This window comes from Platalea leucorodia (assembly GCF_965183815.1).
Source record: "Platalea leucorodia genome assembly, chromosome: 18".
In the NCBI taxonomy this organism is placed as follows: Eukaryota; Metazoa; Chordata; class Aves; order Pelecaniformes; family Threskiornithidae; genus Platalea; species Platalea leucorodia.
Window position 1 is genome coordinate 10,108,379 of NC_138840.1, and position 16,611 is coordinate 10,124,989.

A 16,611-nucleotide genomic window follows, 5' to 3' on the forward strand; every position below is an offset into this window, starting at 1 on the left:
CAGTGTGGTTAGACAGTCATGGAAGTCAGCTCTGCAGTCTGGAAGGTATTTGTCTTCATGTAATTACTTGTGTCTAGCACCAGTTGCTTCCAGCTTAAGATGAGAAACTGCAGCAAAGTGATTTGTGTTCCTTGGGTGAAGCTGTGACACTGCAAATTTAAACTAATCCTTGTTTCACTAGACACCCTCTTATCAGTTACGCTTTGCACTGTTAACGTTGGAAACCCCACTGTTGTCTCCCTAAGCTAATGTGAAATGCTGACGGGTTACATGAAGGCATGGAGCCTTGCTACCTTCTTTGCATGAACGTGCGCCACCGTTTCACAGTGTGCAAGGAGCAGGCTGGTGGGACGTGGTAGCTGTTATCTGCAGCAGGAAGGTAACTTCTTTATTCTTTCCTGTGCAGCCGAAGAGGTGGATCACCCCCCAACTGATGCTGGCATGGGGGTAGACGTTTTGGAATCAGGTGACACCACACCTCCTACAAAGAGGAAAAGCAAGTTTTCAAGCTTTGGCAAGATCTTCAAACCCTGGAAGTGGAGGAAAAAGAAAAGCAGTGACAAATTTAAGGAGACTTCGGAAGGTAGCGTAATCAGGGCTGGGTGGGAGTCCCTTCCTCTGCTTGGGAAACCTGCCATTAGCCATCTGGCTAGTGAGAAGGGCTTGCTGTCACAAGCCTGAGTGCTGACATGCGTAAGAACCAAAATGTGACTTTGGTGATGGGCTGGCACCTGCAGTCTCTCCAGAAACACCTTGCCATGGAGCAGCAGTTTGAGACAAACAAATTCTTTTCTTACAAAGAACCTCCCCAAGCAGCTGTGGGGAGGGAGGGTTTGCTCCACGATCACCAATCTAATGTGAAGTGCAGGCCTGAACATGCAGTCCCTCCTCCCTCCTCTTAATCCATGCAAAAACCAGTGAAATTTGAAGCCCTTTTATTTCATCCGGAGGATCCCTTTAAAAAAGTATCTTCTTGAACTTCTAGCATACCCTGTTTTCTGAGTGCCTTTTTTCAATTTAATATCAGTTTTAGAACGAAAGATTTCTATGCGAAAGCCAAGAGAGGAGCTGGTAAAAAGAGGGGTTCTGTTGGAAGACCCTGAGCAGGGTGAGTCTGCAAATGAACTTCTCCTCCTGTCTGTGTTCTGTGTAGCTGATCTTCCTCTGGCAAAACCTCACCCTTGGAGCCATTCTTTTTTGGGAGAGAAATTTAAGGGCTCTTTGCTAATGTGATTCCTGTCTGTCTTGCTCTTTTCAATATGCTCTCTCATCTGACTTTTGCACATGGCAAGGAAGGCAGCCTCTTCAGTTAGGAAGATGTTGCTAAGAAAGTGCAATGCCTGTCTTGGACATCTTCCTGTTTGCTGCCAGTGGGGAGGGAAGGGCTGTTCTGTGTGTCACTTCCTATCCTGTCCCTCTTGTACGTGTCTGCTCCAGCTGCCTTGTCTTGTCCTGCTAAGCTCCTCCATCACACTTGCGCTCACTGTCTCTGGCTTGTTCTGATCATGCTCCAGACTGCACTCTAACCACTGTGGGAGAGCCGCTGACCCTGGAGCTCAGGTTCAAAGGCCTTAGGCTTGGAAAAAGAAGCCAACTGATGACTTTTGAGCTGCCTGGGTAGGGGCATTTCCTCAAAGCGTTATAGACAAGATGCTTCGTGGTATGGTGTCATAGTTAGTCACAACTAAGCTTATTGAAGCTTACCCTGCTGTCAAAGAAGTCTTATCCCCTTTTCTGTTATCCCTGGTGTCTCTTTGAGTTGGGGCCATCTTGCTAAAATAACTTTTCAGGCAGATCAGTTCACCATCTAGTCACCTGGCTGCGTGTTGGGTGATGTAGGTACAAGGGAGGGGGCAGGAACATATGGTGGGAGCTGTCTGGGTGGCAGCGTGGTCTTTGGCTTAGAGTGATGTATAATTGTACCTCGAAAGTCATACTGCAGAGGCAGCCTTAACCTAATGCAAATTTCAGGGTTCTTCTAAGAAAGATGCAAAGTGGAAAAGTGGAGGTGAAAAAGTGGTTATCAGACCAAACCGCTGAAAGCAAAACTGAGAGGAAAAGTCTTAACACAGTTGTTTGTTGATGAAAGCCATCTACAACTACCCGAGGGTGTAAATGCTGGGCTGGAGGAAGAGTTCTCTGGAGTACAAAACTGTATGAGGTCACAGGATGAAACCATGGAAGAGAGATCAAAGGCTTTGGGTAACAAACTTCTAACTAAAGATGACAGAGGAAAGATCTTCCAAACTGTAAGGGTGTAACAGAAGCATGGCTAAGAGATGGAATTATTTTCTGCTTTGAGTCATCTGATCTGGCTTAAGAAACAGAAGATGGCTATAATCTGGACAAAGTGCAAACCCGAGGTATGAGGGAGAAGTCAGTATTGTCAGGAGGGTTAGATTAGAAAGCGCATTATCTTAATCCCTTCTATGAGTTTGACACTTGGGCAGTTATAAGATGGTGGTGGTAGGTTATTGTATTTACTTGCAATTTTAAAACCTGCTCTTACAAGGTCAGTTAATTTTCTTAGGCAAGTTCTTAGGGGAAAAAAACGCTGGAAACCCTTTGAAACGAGTGAGTGAGGAGGTAGGGAAGAGGTATAGTGGAGGCTTTTAAACCCAGTGCAGCTGGGAGAGGAGGCCCTGCTGCTCTCTGGGCTGGTGGTCAGCAGGTTGTGCTGGGCTCACAGTAAGAAAAGATAGCATTGGACTATCTTGACCTTGAAGGAGGTCACTGGAACTGAAGTCAAGAGTAAGGTGGTGTGAGAAGGCCATCGGGAGCATTCTGCACATGCTGCAGCTCCCTGCCAGAGAAGGACATGCAAGGTTTGAATGGTAAGGAAAGGTAGATCATAGCGTTCCTGTCTCTCTTGCTGAAAACTTCAGCTAGCCAGAGGCAATTGCTGCTATAAAAAGCTCCAGCTCACCTCTTGAGTTTCAGCCCTGGCTGGGGAGGAAACTCCCTCTTGTTGCTGTCAGTACTTCCTGCATTTCAGGGAAGGGCAGCTAAGCAAGTGAGGCAGAGCTGTCTTCCCTCTCCTCTCAGGAACCAAGGCTATTTTTTGCAGAAAAGAGAGGCTGGGGAGCTTTTGGCTTCTTGGCATCTTTGTTTTCAGCTTCTGAATAACACCAGGTTATGGAAGGGGAGGTAATACCTTGTGGAGGAGAGTAGAGGTGAAGAGGGCAGTGGAATAAATCATGAAAAATCAGAGCAACAGACCATGCCGGGGTCTGACACCTGGGAGGCCCATGGTGCCATACACTGCAATTGCTTGAGAGATGGTAGCCTGAAAATGCTAAGGATTTTTAATCAAATTGGTGATGTATCTATTCAAGTTTTCTTGAGTTGGAAAGCAGTCAAAATGGGCAATGCCCTGTTAGAGTGGATGCTAAGTCTGATTTGGGGAATAATATTATGAAGAGTTTGTCCTGTCAGGGCAATTACAGAGGCAGAGAATGGTTGAGTATTTCCTCATTGTGACCAGGGCATTAAGTGCTCTCAAAAGCATGGGCTGAAAAGAGGATGGTGTTTTGGTTTTTTTTTTTGGTTTTTTTTTTTTTTTTTCCAAAAGAGGTCTTGCTTCTAACATTTGAGAAAGTCCATCTGTAAAAGCAGAAATAGTCAAGATGAACTACATCAGATTCTGGAGAGGTATCGTTACATCTGATTAAAACAAAGGTAAAAAAGTAAGGAAATATGCCTTACTGTGGGATGTTTTGGGTAGAAGAGTGATTTTTTTTTTTTTTTTTGGTGCCAAATTCAGGATAGAAACAGAAGGAAAATAGAGGTGCTTCAACTAATTTTAAGACTTAATCAAAATCTATTATTGCATGTCCACTAGATTACTTGTCTAGTGTTGTATTTTGTATTGCAGCAGAGAATTTATGAATGCTCTGTAGTGGTGGGTAGATACAGAAGCTGCTGGAGGTTTTTAACTGCAATTGCACCTTCTTTGGGCTGTGGCACAGCATTGGGCATACTAGTCTTAAATGCAGTAGCATTCTTTCTAAACAAGGTGGTAGATTAAGAGGCTGCTGAAGAAGAAAAACACTTGATGGGATACAGTGCTATACTGTTTTGCTTGTTGATAATGAAATCAAGCGCACTCGGCTTCAGCTAGTTGGTGTTGCTGTGCTCTCCTCTGCAGAAGCTAGACTGAAGACCAGCTGTTTCAGAAGCCAGAGAGAAGTTGGTGCAAGATCAATGGCAGTTCAGTCAGCTCAGCCATGTCTCCTTCGTCTTGTGCTTTCTGAGTGTTTTCTGTTTGCTTCTCTCCCCTCCCGTCCCCTTGCAGATGGTGAAGAACCAGACAAGCTGAACCCACCTGCACTGAAGAATGGCCACACAGTTCCAATCGGTGGTCCCGGGGTTTGTAACCTAGCCAGCCACGAGGAAGAGGCCACAAAGCCGTCCAGCCTTAGGAAGCCTGTTCCAGCTGAGGAACCAAAGAAAAGGCAGGGTAAGAAACCAGATGTGTACAAAATCGGCTGCTTCAGATTCTCTCATGACCAGTTGTGAATTCTCACCTGATTCTTCCCACCCTGCTCTGGGCCCTCCAGTCTCTTAAACTGAGCTGTCTCACTTTGCAGGCTCATCCAGCAGCCACTCTGGGCCCGAACTGGAACCACCTCAGGAGCCGTATGTACCCCGACAGCCTCTGCTTCCTCCAAAAAGACCTCCCTCCACTTCCCAGGAGGCAAACGAAGCGCAGGCAAAGGATCCAACGCCTGCCAGCAGCACTGCAAAAACTGCACCTTCCACTACAGCTCCCGTGGCAGCAAAGACAGTCAATTCCACAGCTGCCCCTTCCCCAGCCCCCAGGACTCTGCCCCCTGCTCTTGCCAGTGCCAACACTACTGCTCCCACGAGTACAACCAGCACAGCTCCTGCCAAACAACCTCCCGTCCCTCCTCCCAAACCTGTCAACAGAAATAGTAACTCAGTAATAGGTAAGTGCCTCCATAAGCTGATTTTTGTACCCTGGGATGTTCTGGAGCCCTTGCTCTGAAAGTCTCTTCCCTTTGTAAGGGCAGATTTTTAGTATGATGTAGCAAATGTTGTATCATGAATGTCTGACCATCTTTCCTGAATACACTCCAGTTTGGACTCAGAAGATCTGCCAGTGTTTAGCCAGGGCACACGTGTGCTGAGAACAATGTAATTACTGGAGTCTTCTGCTGTGAGCCATCCAATCTGTCAGACATGCATGTTACCAACAGCTACCTGCAGGAGGGAATCCCTGCCTGCTTTTGGCAGGAGTGGGGGTGGTGCAAGGAGAGGGGAAGGCATTTCTCTGTCAATTGTAAGACAATGTCTTTGAATGTTGATGCTTCACTGAGGGCTGGGATTCAGCTGTGGACAGCTGGGACTGGTTGATGGCTTATGAGATTTTTGCTTTGTGAGACTATGGTCAGTGAGAATTGATGCTTTCAGCTGGTCTTTGGGGGAAAACAAAACAAACCAACAAAACCCCAAAAACACCCCCACCCCCCCCAAAACAAAACAAAACAAAAACAAAACAAACAAACAAAAAAACCCAACAACCCATGTCACACCAAACAATGTCTGTTATGGCTGTTACTGCTGGGCCGTGTGGTTTCCGCTTAGTGCAGAGAGGCTAGGAGCTGGCAGGGATAATTCAGACTTCCCTGGTTATACTCAGGCACCTTCTCTAAGGTCTGTGGCTAGGGTATTGCCATATTAATCTTGTCTTCAAGTCTTGTCCCATGGATAAATCAGCTCAACTGTAATTTGAGCTGAATCTTCCCACTTAAAGAATTAAATATCTTTATCTCTGTAACTTTTCTAAGCAGAAGATCTGGGGAGAGTTTATTTAAAGCTGAATGAGTCCATGCTCTCTTTAGGAATTTTAGAGGTCTTAAAGATGCAACATTGCTGGAGTAAATGAGACAGCTTCCATCCAGTTGATGGCCGTTCATATTTCACAGACCACCTGCTAATCTTTGGATTGGATTAGCAGAGGCTGGTACAGATCAGGAGGGAGGTTCCTGGGCATATCAGACAGGTCTCCACTGTTATCACAGAAACTGGAGGCGTTACCCAGGTGTGGTTTGGGAGGCAGTGGTAGAAGCTTAGACTGTGTGCAAGTTACTATCTGAAGGAGCCTGGGCCACTGCTTTCAGTACAAACTGCATCACTCTGTTCTTCTTGGGGCTTCTTCTTGCTCTAGCAGGTTTTGCAAGCAACCTTGATATGGTCTTAAACACTCCTGTATGCCCGACCAGCTTGATTAGTCTGACCATGCCTGAGCACTCGATTAAATACTTTCTTGTTTTCTTTAAGCTGCTTGCGCACATCACAGATGGTGTTTGAAATGCCCCAGTGCTAATTGCAGGAGGTACTTGTGGAACAAAAAATGTGGCTGGAGACTGCAGTCTTTTAAACATATGTTCAGGACTGGGCTCAGTGCACCTGCAGCTGTGGGGGTGTGGAGGAGACCAGAGCAGCCAGCCCCTCTTTTGTCTCCTGGATGAGAATGCGGACGCAGAGAGAGACTTTGCAGCTCTCTGTGGGGCCGTGCATCCGGCACAATGGAGCTGTAACTGCGGCGATGGAGCTGTAACTGCAGCATGCATGCAGCCATTCCTATGTGAGCCTTGTTTTGTTTCTGTGGATAAACGGCAGCAGTGAAATTGGCTTCACGAGCTCTCCGCAGGTCTTTGATGTATGCTCTGACTCGGGCATGTATGTGCTTTTGTGCTGCTATTATAACCTAAGGCAGGGGAGGACTGCTAATGTGCAGATCGCCCCTTTGTTCCCTCGTGAAGGTGTTCCCTTATGTTCCTTCTCTGAGCAGTTCTCGTGTGTCTGATGCAGTAGCTGAAAATAAGACTCGGGAAACACTTGCTTATGGGGAGTGGGAATTTAATCAGCATCAGCTTGAAAAAGCAAGCAGGGCAAATGGTGCTGTCCTGCTGGCTGGGAGCTTGGCAGCAGCCCTGGTGCTTGGTGCCGCAGACACATTTCGGGGGCCACAGTTACTGTAGCCTGTGCTATAGCACCAGATCTGGCTGCAGTGGCATGTCATAAGAGGTGGTGCCAGTCGTTGCACTGGGTTTATTGCACTGAAGGGAGACAGGCTGGCTCAGGAGGGTGCTCTGAGCAGTGCCCAGCCCTTTTCTGTTTCCTCTCCCTTCTGCCAACTACTTGGCCCCTTTCAAAATCTGTCTATCATTACCCAAAGGTGACTCGAGCCTGGTCCTGCCAGGCATCGAACACTGCTGAGGAGATACTGGAATCTCTCTGGGCTGAAGTTGATGGGAGCTGAGGGCACTCAGTGTTTTGCACAATCTGGCCCTTGGTCTACAAGGGGAAAGTCTGAAAATGCTAAACATCCCAAAAATGTGCCCACCTCTCTCCTGTTATGCCGCCTTATCTTGGTGAAACACTCTCCGCTTGCAGCACCCTCTTGTGGTGTCTGGTACTGCGGATTCCTCCCAGCTCCGTGCTGGGGCCTCTGCTGTGTGACCGCTCTAGGTGAAATGTGCAGTAAATCTGATCCTCTTCAAGCAGGTGGGCAAAACCTTTCCAAGCCCAAGAAGGCATCGATGCATGAATGTTAAAGGCTACAAACTTAGAAAACAAGAGTAGTCTTTGCTGGTGCAACTTCTTCCCTAGGAACCAAAGGGTGTTCTAGGAATGTGACATTACCTGCTGCAGGCGTTTTCCATATGACGCAGTCTCCATTTCTCCCTCTTTCCCACACAGCAGACAAACTCTATGTAGACTCAAAGCTCTAAAGTATTTTTGGAAGTTTTGCTAGTTATTTTGTAGTTGCGGAGAAGCTTATGTGGGGCTTAAGGAACAGAGTGCAGAGGGAGTAGAGCAGAACCTCATCTTCAAACAGGCAGGAGCTGCTGACAGCAAGGTGTTCTTGGGCTGGGTCTGACAGATGAATGGAAATGGGGAGAGCACATTGCTGCTTACTGTTCTGCTGACTTTTGTCTTTGAGTGAGACTTCCCAAAAAGTTTTTTAATGTGCAAGGGATCCATTAACACAACCGGAGTCTGGGGTGTCCTGATGTCTCAGATCCCTTTGCAAACTGATGCTGTAAATATAGCCATAAAGTGCCCTACATACCTGCGTTCCTTGGCTGAGGCAGCATGCTGATCTGGGTGAGCTCCATCTGCTGTCACTTGAGGGCTGGTGCTGTTTCTCACTCTCCAAAGCAGCAGGATGCACAGACCTCTCCCAGCCTGCTTGTTTCTGGCTGCTCTCCAAGTCTTACCTTTGCTGCAGGAAGGACAAACTAGAGGCTTGCAACCTGGTTATTTCTGGCACTGTGCTCTAGCAGAAAAGCAGCAGAGATTGCTTGGTCCAAGGCTCTGAGTGCTTTGCCATCCTTATTCCACACTGGTGAAGGACATCTGGAAAATGCCCTGTTAAATATAGTGGCTTTTGTGGTTTTTATTTTCAGCTGAACTTTCTCAAGCAATGAACAGTGGTACAGGCTTGTCCAAGCCTTCACCTCCTCTCCCACCGAAGAGAGGCCTCCTGCCTAACAACACGCCAGAGGCAGCTATCACTTGTAAGACCCCGACTGACAGGACAGTGACAGCTAACCGCCCCACACTGATACCGATGCACATGACCTCTGCTTACCCGCCACCCTCGCCTTCACCGCCGCTGCCCATGCACATACCACCTGAACCTCCGCGCATGCCCTTGCCTGCCTCCACCCCTGTCTTGGACCCTCCGCGCTCCCTGGACCTACCCAAAGAGACAACTCCTCCTCCTGAAGACTTCAGGCCCTTGGAAGTGTCGAAGAGGGTGGCAGAGCAAGGGTTTGGCGAACCTCACGTGCTGCCTCGCCTGCCCCAAATCCCATTGCACATCCGTATCCAGCAGGCTCTGGCCAGTCCTCTGCCTGTCACCCCGCCTGCCGAGGGGTCGCACAGGGCTCACTCGCTGCTCTTCGAGAACGATGGCTTTGGAGAAGACAGTGGCACCCTGGGCAGGACCAGGTCCCTGCCTGTCACCATTGAGATGCTGAAAGTGTGAGTACCTCCTGTACATGTGTGCAGTAACATGTGTGCAGTACGACTCTGACATGTTGGTGTCGTACTCCCTGCTTCTGCGAGGCTGTGATGGTGAGGAGGGCTGTGGGCAGGGCTGGTTTCTTTGCTGTTTTTTGCGACAGCCTAGAAACTGTTTTGCCTGTTGGCTGAATCTGTGTTTCAGGCTCTTAGGGGGCCAGTGCATCTTCCTCATGAAATTAACCCTGGTTCTGGGATTTTATTGCTCACAAGGGGAAATGGGTTCCAGACTACAAACACAGACTGATTCCAGGAATCCAGGCCTGGCCTGTCTTTAATTGCACCAAGACAAAATACGATCCTGGATTTCATCCATTTGTGGCCTTCCTTAGCCTTTCATTTTGCAAAACAGAAGTGGGAAAAGGACTCTCTTGTATTATAACAGAGTTGAAATTGCAAGTCCCAAAGTAGGGGGTAAGAGGGCTGTTTGGTTTTGCAAAGAACCTGCCTCTGTCATTTCCTCTGCCAGAGCTCTCTGTGCTTTGGAGAGAGGGGATGGTGCAGGATCGTGGGGGGGCTTCTTGCATCTCTGGTTCCTGGGCTACCCACAGACCTGCCTTCTACGGGCTGAGGAGAGCTAACAAGGTGTTGATCTCAGGGGTATTCCCCAGCCCTTGTGGCATGTGTTAAGAGATGTAATAGTATGCTTCTCGTTAGTCCAGACGATGAGGAAGAGGAAGATGACGACCAGGAAGAGGAGCAGAATTTGGGCCCTCGTGTGTATATTGGAGATGTGCCATCTGTCACAGTCATCCCAAAACCGGTACCCCAGGTCCTGCCAGAGGAGCACGAAGGAGATGAAGGGATGAGTGACTCTGACTCGGAGGGGCCCATCCTGTACAAAGATGATGAGGATGAGGAAGATGATGAAAGCCATAACAGTAAGGCTTTGACATTGCAGCTGGCTTTTTTTCTCTGCTGAACTCGTGCCTGGCTGTATTGAGATCTGGATCAAAGAGCTAGTTCACACAGTGCTTCAAAGCAGCTGGTTCTTGGTTTCATGATGTACCACATGTCCTCTTCCTCACTTTTTCAAAGGCTCTACAGCCAAACCTGTAGGCTCATCTGCTGAGATGCACCCTCTCCAGTTGCAGATGGCTCCTGCAACAGCTTGTGCTGTCCCACCCCTTCAGGTGGGATAGCATTAGGTGAGCGTGTAGGCATCAAGCAGAAATGCTGGCTGTTGCTGTAGTGGCTAGCTCTGGCTAGCTCTGGAGCTGTAGTGCAGAGCTTGGAAAGCAAGCTCCAGGGGAGAGCACAACTGCCAGGGGCACGTGGCTCATATCTCTGTGCTCAGGCACTGCAGTCTTCAGTCGCATCCCGTTGCTCTTCCTCCCCTCAGGCACACTGGCTAACAAAGTGAAGAGGAAAGACACGCTAGCTATAAAGCTGGGGAACACAACCACGCCGCAGGAGGAGAAGATTGTCTTCCCTCGGAAGAGCAAGGAGGAGTGGAACGAAATTCGGCACCAGATTGGGACGACGCTGATCAGGTATGAAGAATGGAGGGGAGGGTGTTATGACTGAGCTGTGGGCATAGCTAAAGATGAGGACAGATGGAGTGCTGATGCATTAGGTGGTGGATTAAGCTGGGGCTGCTGATAGTCCAGGCTCTGCCATCTCCTTGAGTTCCCTGTGAAGTTGCCTCTCAGCTTTTGAGAGGCTGTAGCGCTTTCCAAACCAGTGCCTGTGGGTGAACAGCTGTTTGAGCAGAGGAGAGTGTAGAACTGGGCAGCAGTGATCTCCACTGGTGAATGAGGGGTGTCAAGGAGGCTTTCCAGTGCACTGAAACCAAGCAGTTGCATTCTTCATCCCATACTGATGAATGACCAGATAAAACATTACACACTTGTCAATGCTTTTCTTTAGGCGACTGAGTCAGAGACCAACAGCAGAAGAACTGGAGCAGAGGAACATACTTCAACGTGAGTAATGCTTCTCTAGTGGTCCTAAGTAATAAAATAAGTTTGCCTTTAACATCTTAGACCAGGTGTTCCTGGAATCTGCTTGAAATGTAGTGATAGGGGACTGTGCTTTGGTTATATCGCTATAGTAAAGCAGTTCCACTAATTTTTCCCAGTACCTCGTTACAGTTGGAAACTGGCTCTGGATAAAATCAGACCTTAGCAGTGGTACCAAGCAATACAATTCAAAGCATCATATTATAGAAAGGCTACCTGTCCCCTGCCTGACACCTCAGGGGAAGGTATGTGAACTGGTTAAGGCCCTGGTGTTATACAGCAAGGACTGTTAAAGGTGTTCGTGTTTGGGCTGGACTTTTATTTGTGGTCCAGACATTATAGCATTGTATTGCATGATCCAAAAAGCAGTAGTTCGTTGCTCAGTCAGTAGTGTTTCTCTTGGCCATACCTTGCTCTGCAAAAGTTTTAAATAAACAACTTGAGGAAAGGGAAATGTCAGTTCAGGAAGTTTCCATTTAAAATATTTATCTGTGCTGTTATTCTCTTTAAACTATTAGTATAATAGCTTTGGGGAGGAGTAATCTGCAAAGTGGCTTGGATGTATTTTGACAATATGGCCATTAATCTTTAACATACACAAGGCTGGAGAGAATGACTCAGTCGGGTTGTGTAAAGGCCCATATTGCCACTGTCAGGCAGGGGGGTGCTTGGTGAGTAAGGGTGTCAAGTTGGACTGCGCTCTCTGCCTGTCATAAGTGCAGACATGCCACAGTGAGCTTTCAGATACGTAGATAATCTGATATAGCTCAATACTCTCCTTTGTTCAAGTCCAGAAAGCACTTTCCAAAGCCTGTGATGCTTACAGGAAAAATTTTTTTCCCTTGGCAGCGAAAAATGAAGCTGACCGTCAAGCTGAGAAGCGAGAGATCAAACGCAGGCTCACCAGAAAGGTACTGCTGGCCTCCGTGCTGTGATCGCCATCTGGCAGAGCTGTCGGGGATGGTGGTGGCTATGAGCATATCATAGGTACCTTGCTGTGGGTGAAGTCATGGGGCTATTGTGTAAGTGTCCCCAGTGCCCTCTGACTGCAGTGACTTTGGAACGTGGACTGTCACCAACAGTGAGCCATTGGCACTGCAGCCACATTTGTCAGTGATAGATCTGAGCTGGCATCAAGCATAACAAGCTAGGTGAGAACTAAATTTGGCACCTGGCACTTGAAAGGTTTGCTGGTGCTGGCCTGGCTGTTTTAACACAGTACTTCAGTGGCCACAACTTTCACACTAGGCTCCCCAAAATTCATTTCTAAAGTAACAGCAGTGTGGGGGAAGCTGAGCAGAGCAACAGCTGCTTTTAGCTATTACGTCAGAGTTAACTTGTGGTTGTTACTCATGGCTGGGAAAAATTTCCCAAGGGCCTGTGGGTATGAAATGTGAGTGCTGCCGTTGCTGAAGTTGGGGAATGGGCTTGCTTGGTTTAGGGGTGTCACACAGGGTTGACCCTTGTAACGGCTGTTCCCAAACCCCTCAGTGTCTTCCTTCTCCTTGGCAGTGTGGCCTTGGTTGTGCCCTAGCTTGGCCTCATGATCCAAATGAGATTACACTGTCTGTAAGAGGGTTTGCTCTCCTGCAAGGCTTTGTTCCCTTGCAGGCTGTGAGCAGGACCTAGTAGTATCTGTCATTCAGGCCCAGTGAGGGAACTGGTTCTAGTTTTGCTTGGGATGCTTAGTCCTGAAACTGCTTCTGTGGACAAGGCACAAACTAACTTTTTTTTGTTCTTGCTGGTGTTCAGCTTAGCCAAAGGCCTACAGTGGCAGAGCTGCAGGCCAGGAAGATCCTGAGGTTTAACGAATATGTGGAAGTAACAGATGCTCAAGACTATGACCGGCGAGCAGATAAGCCATGGACAAAGCTAACACCAGCTGACAAGGTAACAGGGAGCGCCCTGTCCCCCGGTGTGGGGAGGGGAGCTAGATCAGGATGTCCCACGCAAAAGGACATGAGCCAAGGAGACTTGCTCTGTTCCTTTTGCTTCACCTCTGCATCTTTCCCTCCACCACCCCACCAAGCACCACCAGTGTCCCTTCACCCACAGGTGCTGTACCCAGCCCTGCTTCCTGCCCCCTCCACAGTGATGTGGAGTCTAAGCGGGCATGGTCTGCCTGCCAGCGTGGCCTCTGCCTCAGCTTCTGAGTGGTACCAGAGGATGCAAGGTGCAGGGCGTTGGTGCAGTTCCTTGCAGACTGAGGCAGGCCTAGGCAAGAAGCTGGCAGGGAAGTGATCTGTTCTTGTCTTCCCCAGCCACTTGTGGGGACTGCCCAGCCCACAGTGTGCAGGAGGGTGGGGCAGATTAAACTCAGCCTCGTGTGAATGGACTGTGAAGGCTGGGGCGCCTGCTGCAGTCTTGAGCTCCTTCCTTTACCAAAAGAGCTGTGGGACTCAGCCCTGTGTATCAAAACTGCTCTTAACTCTTCGCCACTGAAAGGTGGTACAGATCAGCCCTGAGCAGGGGTGTTGGAGATACAGCACCTTCTTGCCATGTCTGAGCTCACTTGAGATGGGAGAGAGGGTAATATATGTATGCCTTAGCAGGAGATAAAAAAGATCTCTCCCTCTTTGCATAGGCTGCCATCCGGAAGGAGCTGAATGAGTTTAAGAGCTGTGAAATGGAAGTCCATGAGGACAGCAAGCAGTTCACGAGGTGAGTGAGAACACATTACTCGCTTAGAGTTTCAGTCGTGTTGGAAGAGCTGTGCTGCAGGGGTACTGCCGAGAGGCAAAACATTAAAACCTTAGAAAAATGACCTGTACAGCAGTTGGAGATTTAATGTTCCTTTCTGCCTTGGTGGTGTTGGGTGACTGGAGGAGTAGCAGGTATGAAATGGGTTGTTCTTCCTTAAACTGGAGCTTCAATTCTGGAAACTTGAAGTGACCAGTGGCTGGTTTGAGGTGTACCTGAAACCAGTGTGACCTTGCAGCTGGAGTGTGCTTTTCTGGGGCTAGGGACACATGCAGCAGAAGCTACAGCCACAAAACACCTTGGTAGTTAGCTTGGATATTATCTATGAAGTAACCTTCATGAAGTATGAAGTAATCATGGCCCAAGGGATTCTTTCCCCCCGCCAACAGTTGCACTGTGTGGCCAAGATGAGCATGGAGCACAAGAGCTTTCTAAGGCAGAGGTGAAATTGTTTGATGTTGACAGCTTCACTGAGGGCTGAGAGTTTAGAGGTAATTCAGTTTACTCTTTTTGGCCATCTGTAGTGCCTCGGTAACCATTTAACTTGAGTTCCAAGGATGACATTTGGATTTTTCACTTGGCTTTTAGGTACCATCGACCATAATCTTCCAAAAAAGGGAGCAAGAGACCTGAGAGGACTGGAAGTTCTCTGTATCCCTCTCGTAGGCAATACAGCGAGGGTGGAGCCTTGGCTCTTCCAAGATTTGCCTTCAAAGCATACCCAGAAAAGGGCTTTCGGCCAGGGAAGGGGAATCCTGTCTGAATGTAGCATTTCACTGGAACAAACACGTCTCGAGTGCCATCAGGCTGGAACTGAACACTATACCTCGTGTGGCTCAGCAATACGCCTCTGCTCTGGCGCCAGCATCTCTGCCAGGAGACCATGCACATGTGAATGAACGGTTCATTCCCCAGCTCCCTTTCTCAGCCCGGACAGGCCCAGTTGTCAGCTGTACGTACTCCTTTAGGGGATGCAACTCCTTCATTTCCTCCTCCTTACCAAGGGGGTGGGGGGTGGGGAATAGCAGCTCTAGTGTTGGAAAGCTGAGGAATGGCGAGTGGATGTGCTAGGAAGCATGTGTGTATATTAGCTGTGTACAGAGAACCCGGCGCAGATGCTGACCTGGCAGACAACTGATGTAATTTTTTGGTTTTGCTTGTGTCTCTGTCATGTCCTTAATGTCCTGAATCACTACTGACCAACGGTTTGTTGTCCTGGAAGGGAATTGTATAGATATTAACATATGCTGCATCTTTTTGTTAAAAAAAAAAAAAAGAAAAATAAGAAAAAAAAAAAAAGAAAAATGAAAACCACAAATGTGTAAAACGTTCCCTCCCCACTCTCTCACACTTGCTGTGATGTTAACAGATCTTGTCTTGAGATATCTAGGCTTGTTTAACAAATTACAGAACCAGGAAATGACTGTTGCCTTTTTAAATCTTTTTAATTTGGGGAAGCCGTGAGAGTAGTCAATTCTTTATATTATGGCTTCCTCTCAGATGTTTTTTTTACTCTCCCAAATCAGGGTGAAACTTGCCTTTTCTCATTTTTACAGCTAAACCTACTGGAAACTTGATAATTTCACTGTATGGGTGGAAGGGAGGGGAAGAAGAGGTTTAAAAAGTGACCTTAAAGATAGTCTTTCTCTTCTGAGAATAATCTCATATTGGTTCTTCCTGAATGTTTGTTTTGTTTTGTTTTTGGTTTTGGTTTTTTTTATTAAATCTGGTATTGGCCACTGCTGTATCATGCACAAAACCTAACCCATGTGTGAGATGCCACTTAATGTGAAGAAGGGAGTATGGCAGGATGAGGAGGGTGTGGGAATGGAGAGAAGGACTTGCCTTGTTCATAAACCTCTCTTTTGTTGCTCGGGGTGCGTCCGGCTGTGCTGCTGATCCCTCCGCGGTGCCAACACCCGGGCCAGGGTCGGTACCCCGGGCTGCCGGCCCCCCATGGCCTGCCCATGGGAGATGGCGGGGGGGGTGTCTTCCCTCACAGCTTCCCCCTGTACAGTATGCCTGTAGGCTAAATCATTGCATTGTATATCAGTCTCCTCATCAACAGATTTTAATTATTGAATAAAAGTATTTTAGGATTTTTTTATACTGCTTTTGTGGTTGTGTTTTAAATGCCTCGGCCAGGGGAGGGGTTGGGGGCCGATCTGTGCCGTCTCCAGCGCAGTACGGCGGTGCCGCCATTCCCGCCTTCCCCTCGCGCACGCGCCAACCGCCGCCTCCACCACCGCGGGTGGGCCGCGGCCCCGCGCGCGCCGTCCCACCGCGCACGCGCCGCTTGCCCGCCCTTGCTCGGCGCTCATGCGCATGCGCCTGTAGCCCCGCCCCCGCCTGCTCTATAAATACCGCGGCGTGAGCGCCCCTCGGCCTCTTTCTTCGCGACGAGCGGCGGTGGCTTAGGTAGGTCCGTCCGCGGCGGTGGGGCCGCGGCCTTCCCCTGCTTCTCCCTTCCCTGCCCTCTGCCGTGGGGCCGCTACGGCTGCGAAGGGCCACGCTGCCTTCGGCCAGTTGTGGGGACGCTGCGTCCCTGTCTCCCTGCTGATAAGAGGCCGTGAGCGGCCTTCGCTGGGTGCTTGGCGCTGCTGAGGGGACGCCCTGGGGCCGCGCTGTCCTCAGCCGCTCCTCATCGCCTTCTCCTTCTCTTTCCTAAGGCTGTGCTGACGCCGGCCCAGCCTGGTGCAGCTCGCTCCCGACGTGAGTATACCGGTCGTGGGCTCACGTCTGTGAGCTGTGTGTGACTCGGGAGCAGGGGAGAGCCGGGAGGCGTGTGGGGTTGGGGGTGAAGGTGGCTACAGCGCTTTAAAACGCCAGTCCAACGTGGATATCCGGAGAAGTCGCTCTCTCTCGGCTCTGTCCGTGTGGCGCATGGGAGCGT

At 49.0% G+C, this 16,611-nt stretch overlaps 1 protein-coding gene across 8 annotated transcripts in view; it reads left to right on the forward strand.

Moving 5' to 3' along the window:
• PHACTR4 (phosphatase and actin regulator 4) overlaps positions 1-16,611 on the forward strand; it is a 78,467-nt gene that overhangs the window by 61,545 nt on the left and 311 nt on the right. For 7 of the 8 annotated variants that reach the window (XM_082329790.1, XM_082329792.1, XM_082329794.1 and 4 more), the window contains 13 exons: positions 407-583; positions 1,028-1,108; positions 4,295-4,459; positions 4,590-4,949; positions 8,439-9,018; positions 9,715-9,938; positions 10,400-10,550; positions 10,927-10,982; positions 11,868-11,929; positions 12,771-12,908; positions 13,603-13,679; positions 14,307-14,670; positions 16,388-16,430. In XM_082329790.1, the coding sequence (XP_082185916.1) occupies positions 407-583; positions 1,028-1,108; positions 4,295-4,459; positions 4,590-4,949; positions 8,439-9,018; positions 9,715-9,938; positions 10,400-10,550; positions 10,927-10,982; positions 11,868-11,929; positions 12,771-12,908; positions 13,603-13,679; positions 14,307-14,322 (2,087 nt within the window). In that variant the 3' untranslated portion in view covers positions 14,323-14,670; positions 16,388-16,430. Of the gene's footprint in view, positions 1-406; positions 584-1,027; positions 1,109-4,294; positions 4,460-4,589; positions 4,950-8,438; positions 9,019-9,714; positions 9,939-10,399; positions 10,551-10,926; positions 10,983-11,867; positions 11,930-12,770; positions 12,909-13,602; positions 13,680-14,306; positions 15,059-16,387; positions 16,431-16,611 lie in introns of those variants that run through there. The other variant, XM_082329789.1, reaches the window with a different exon arrangement.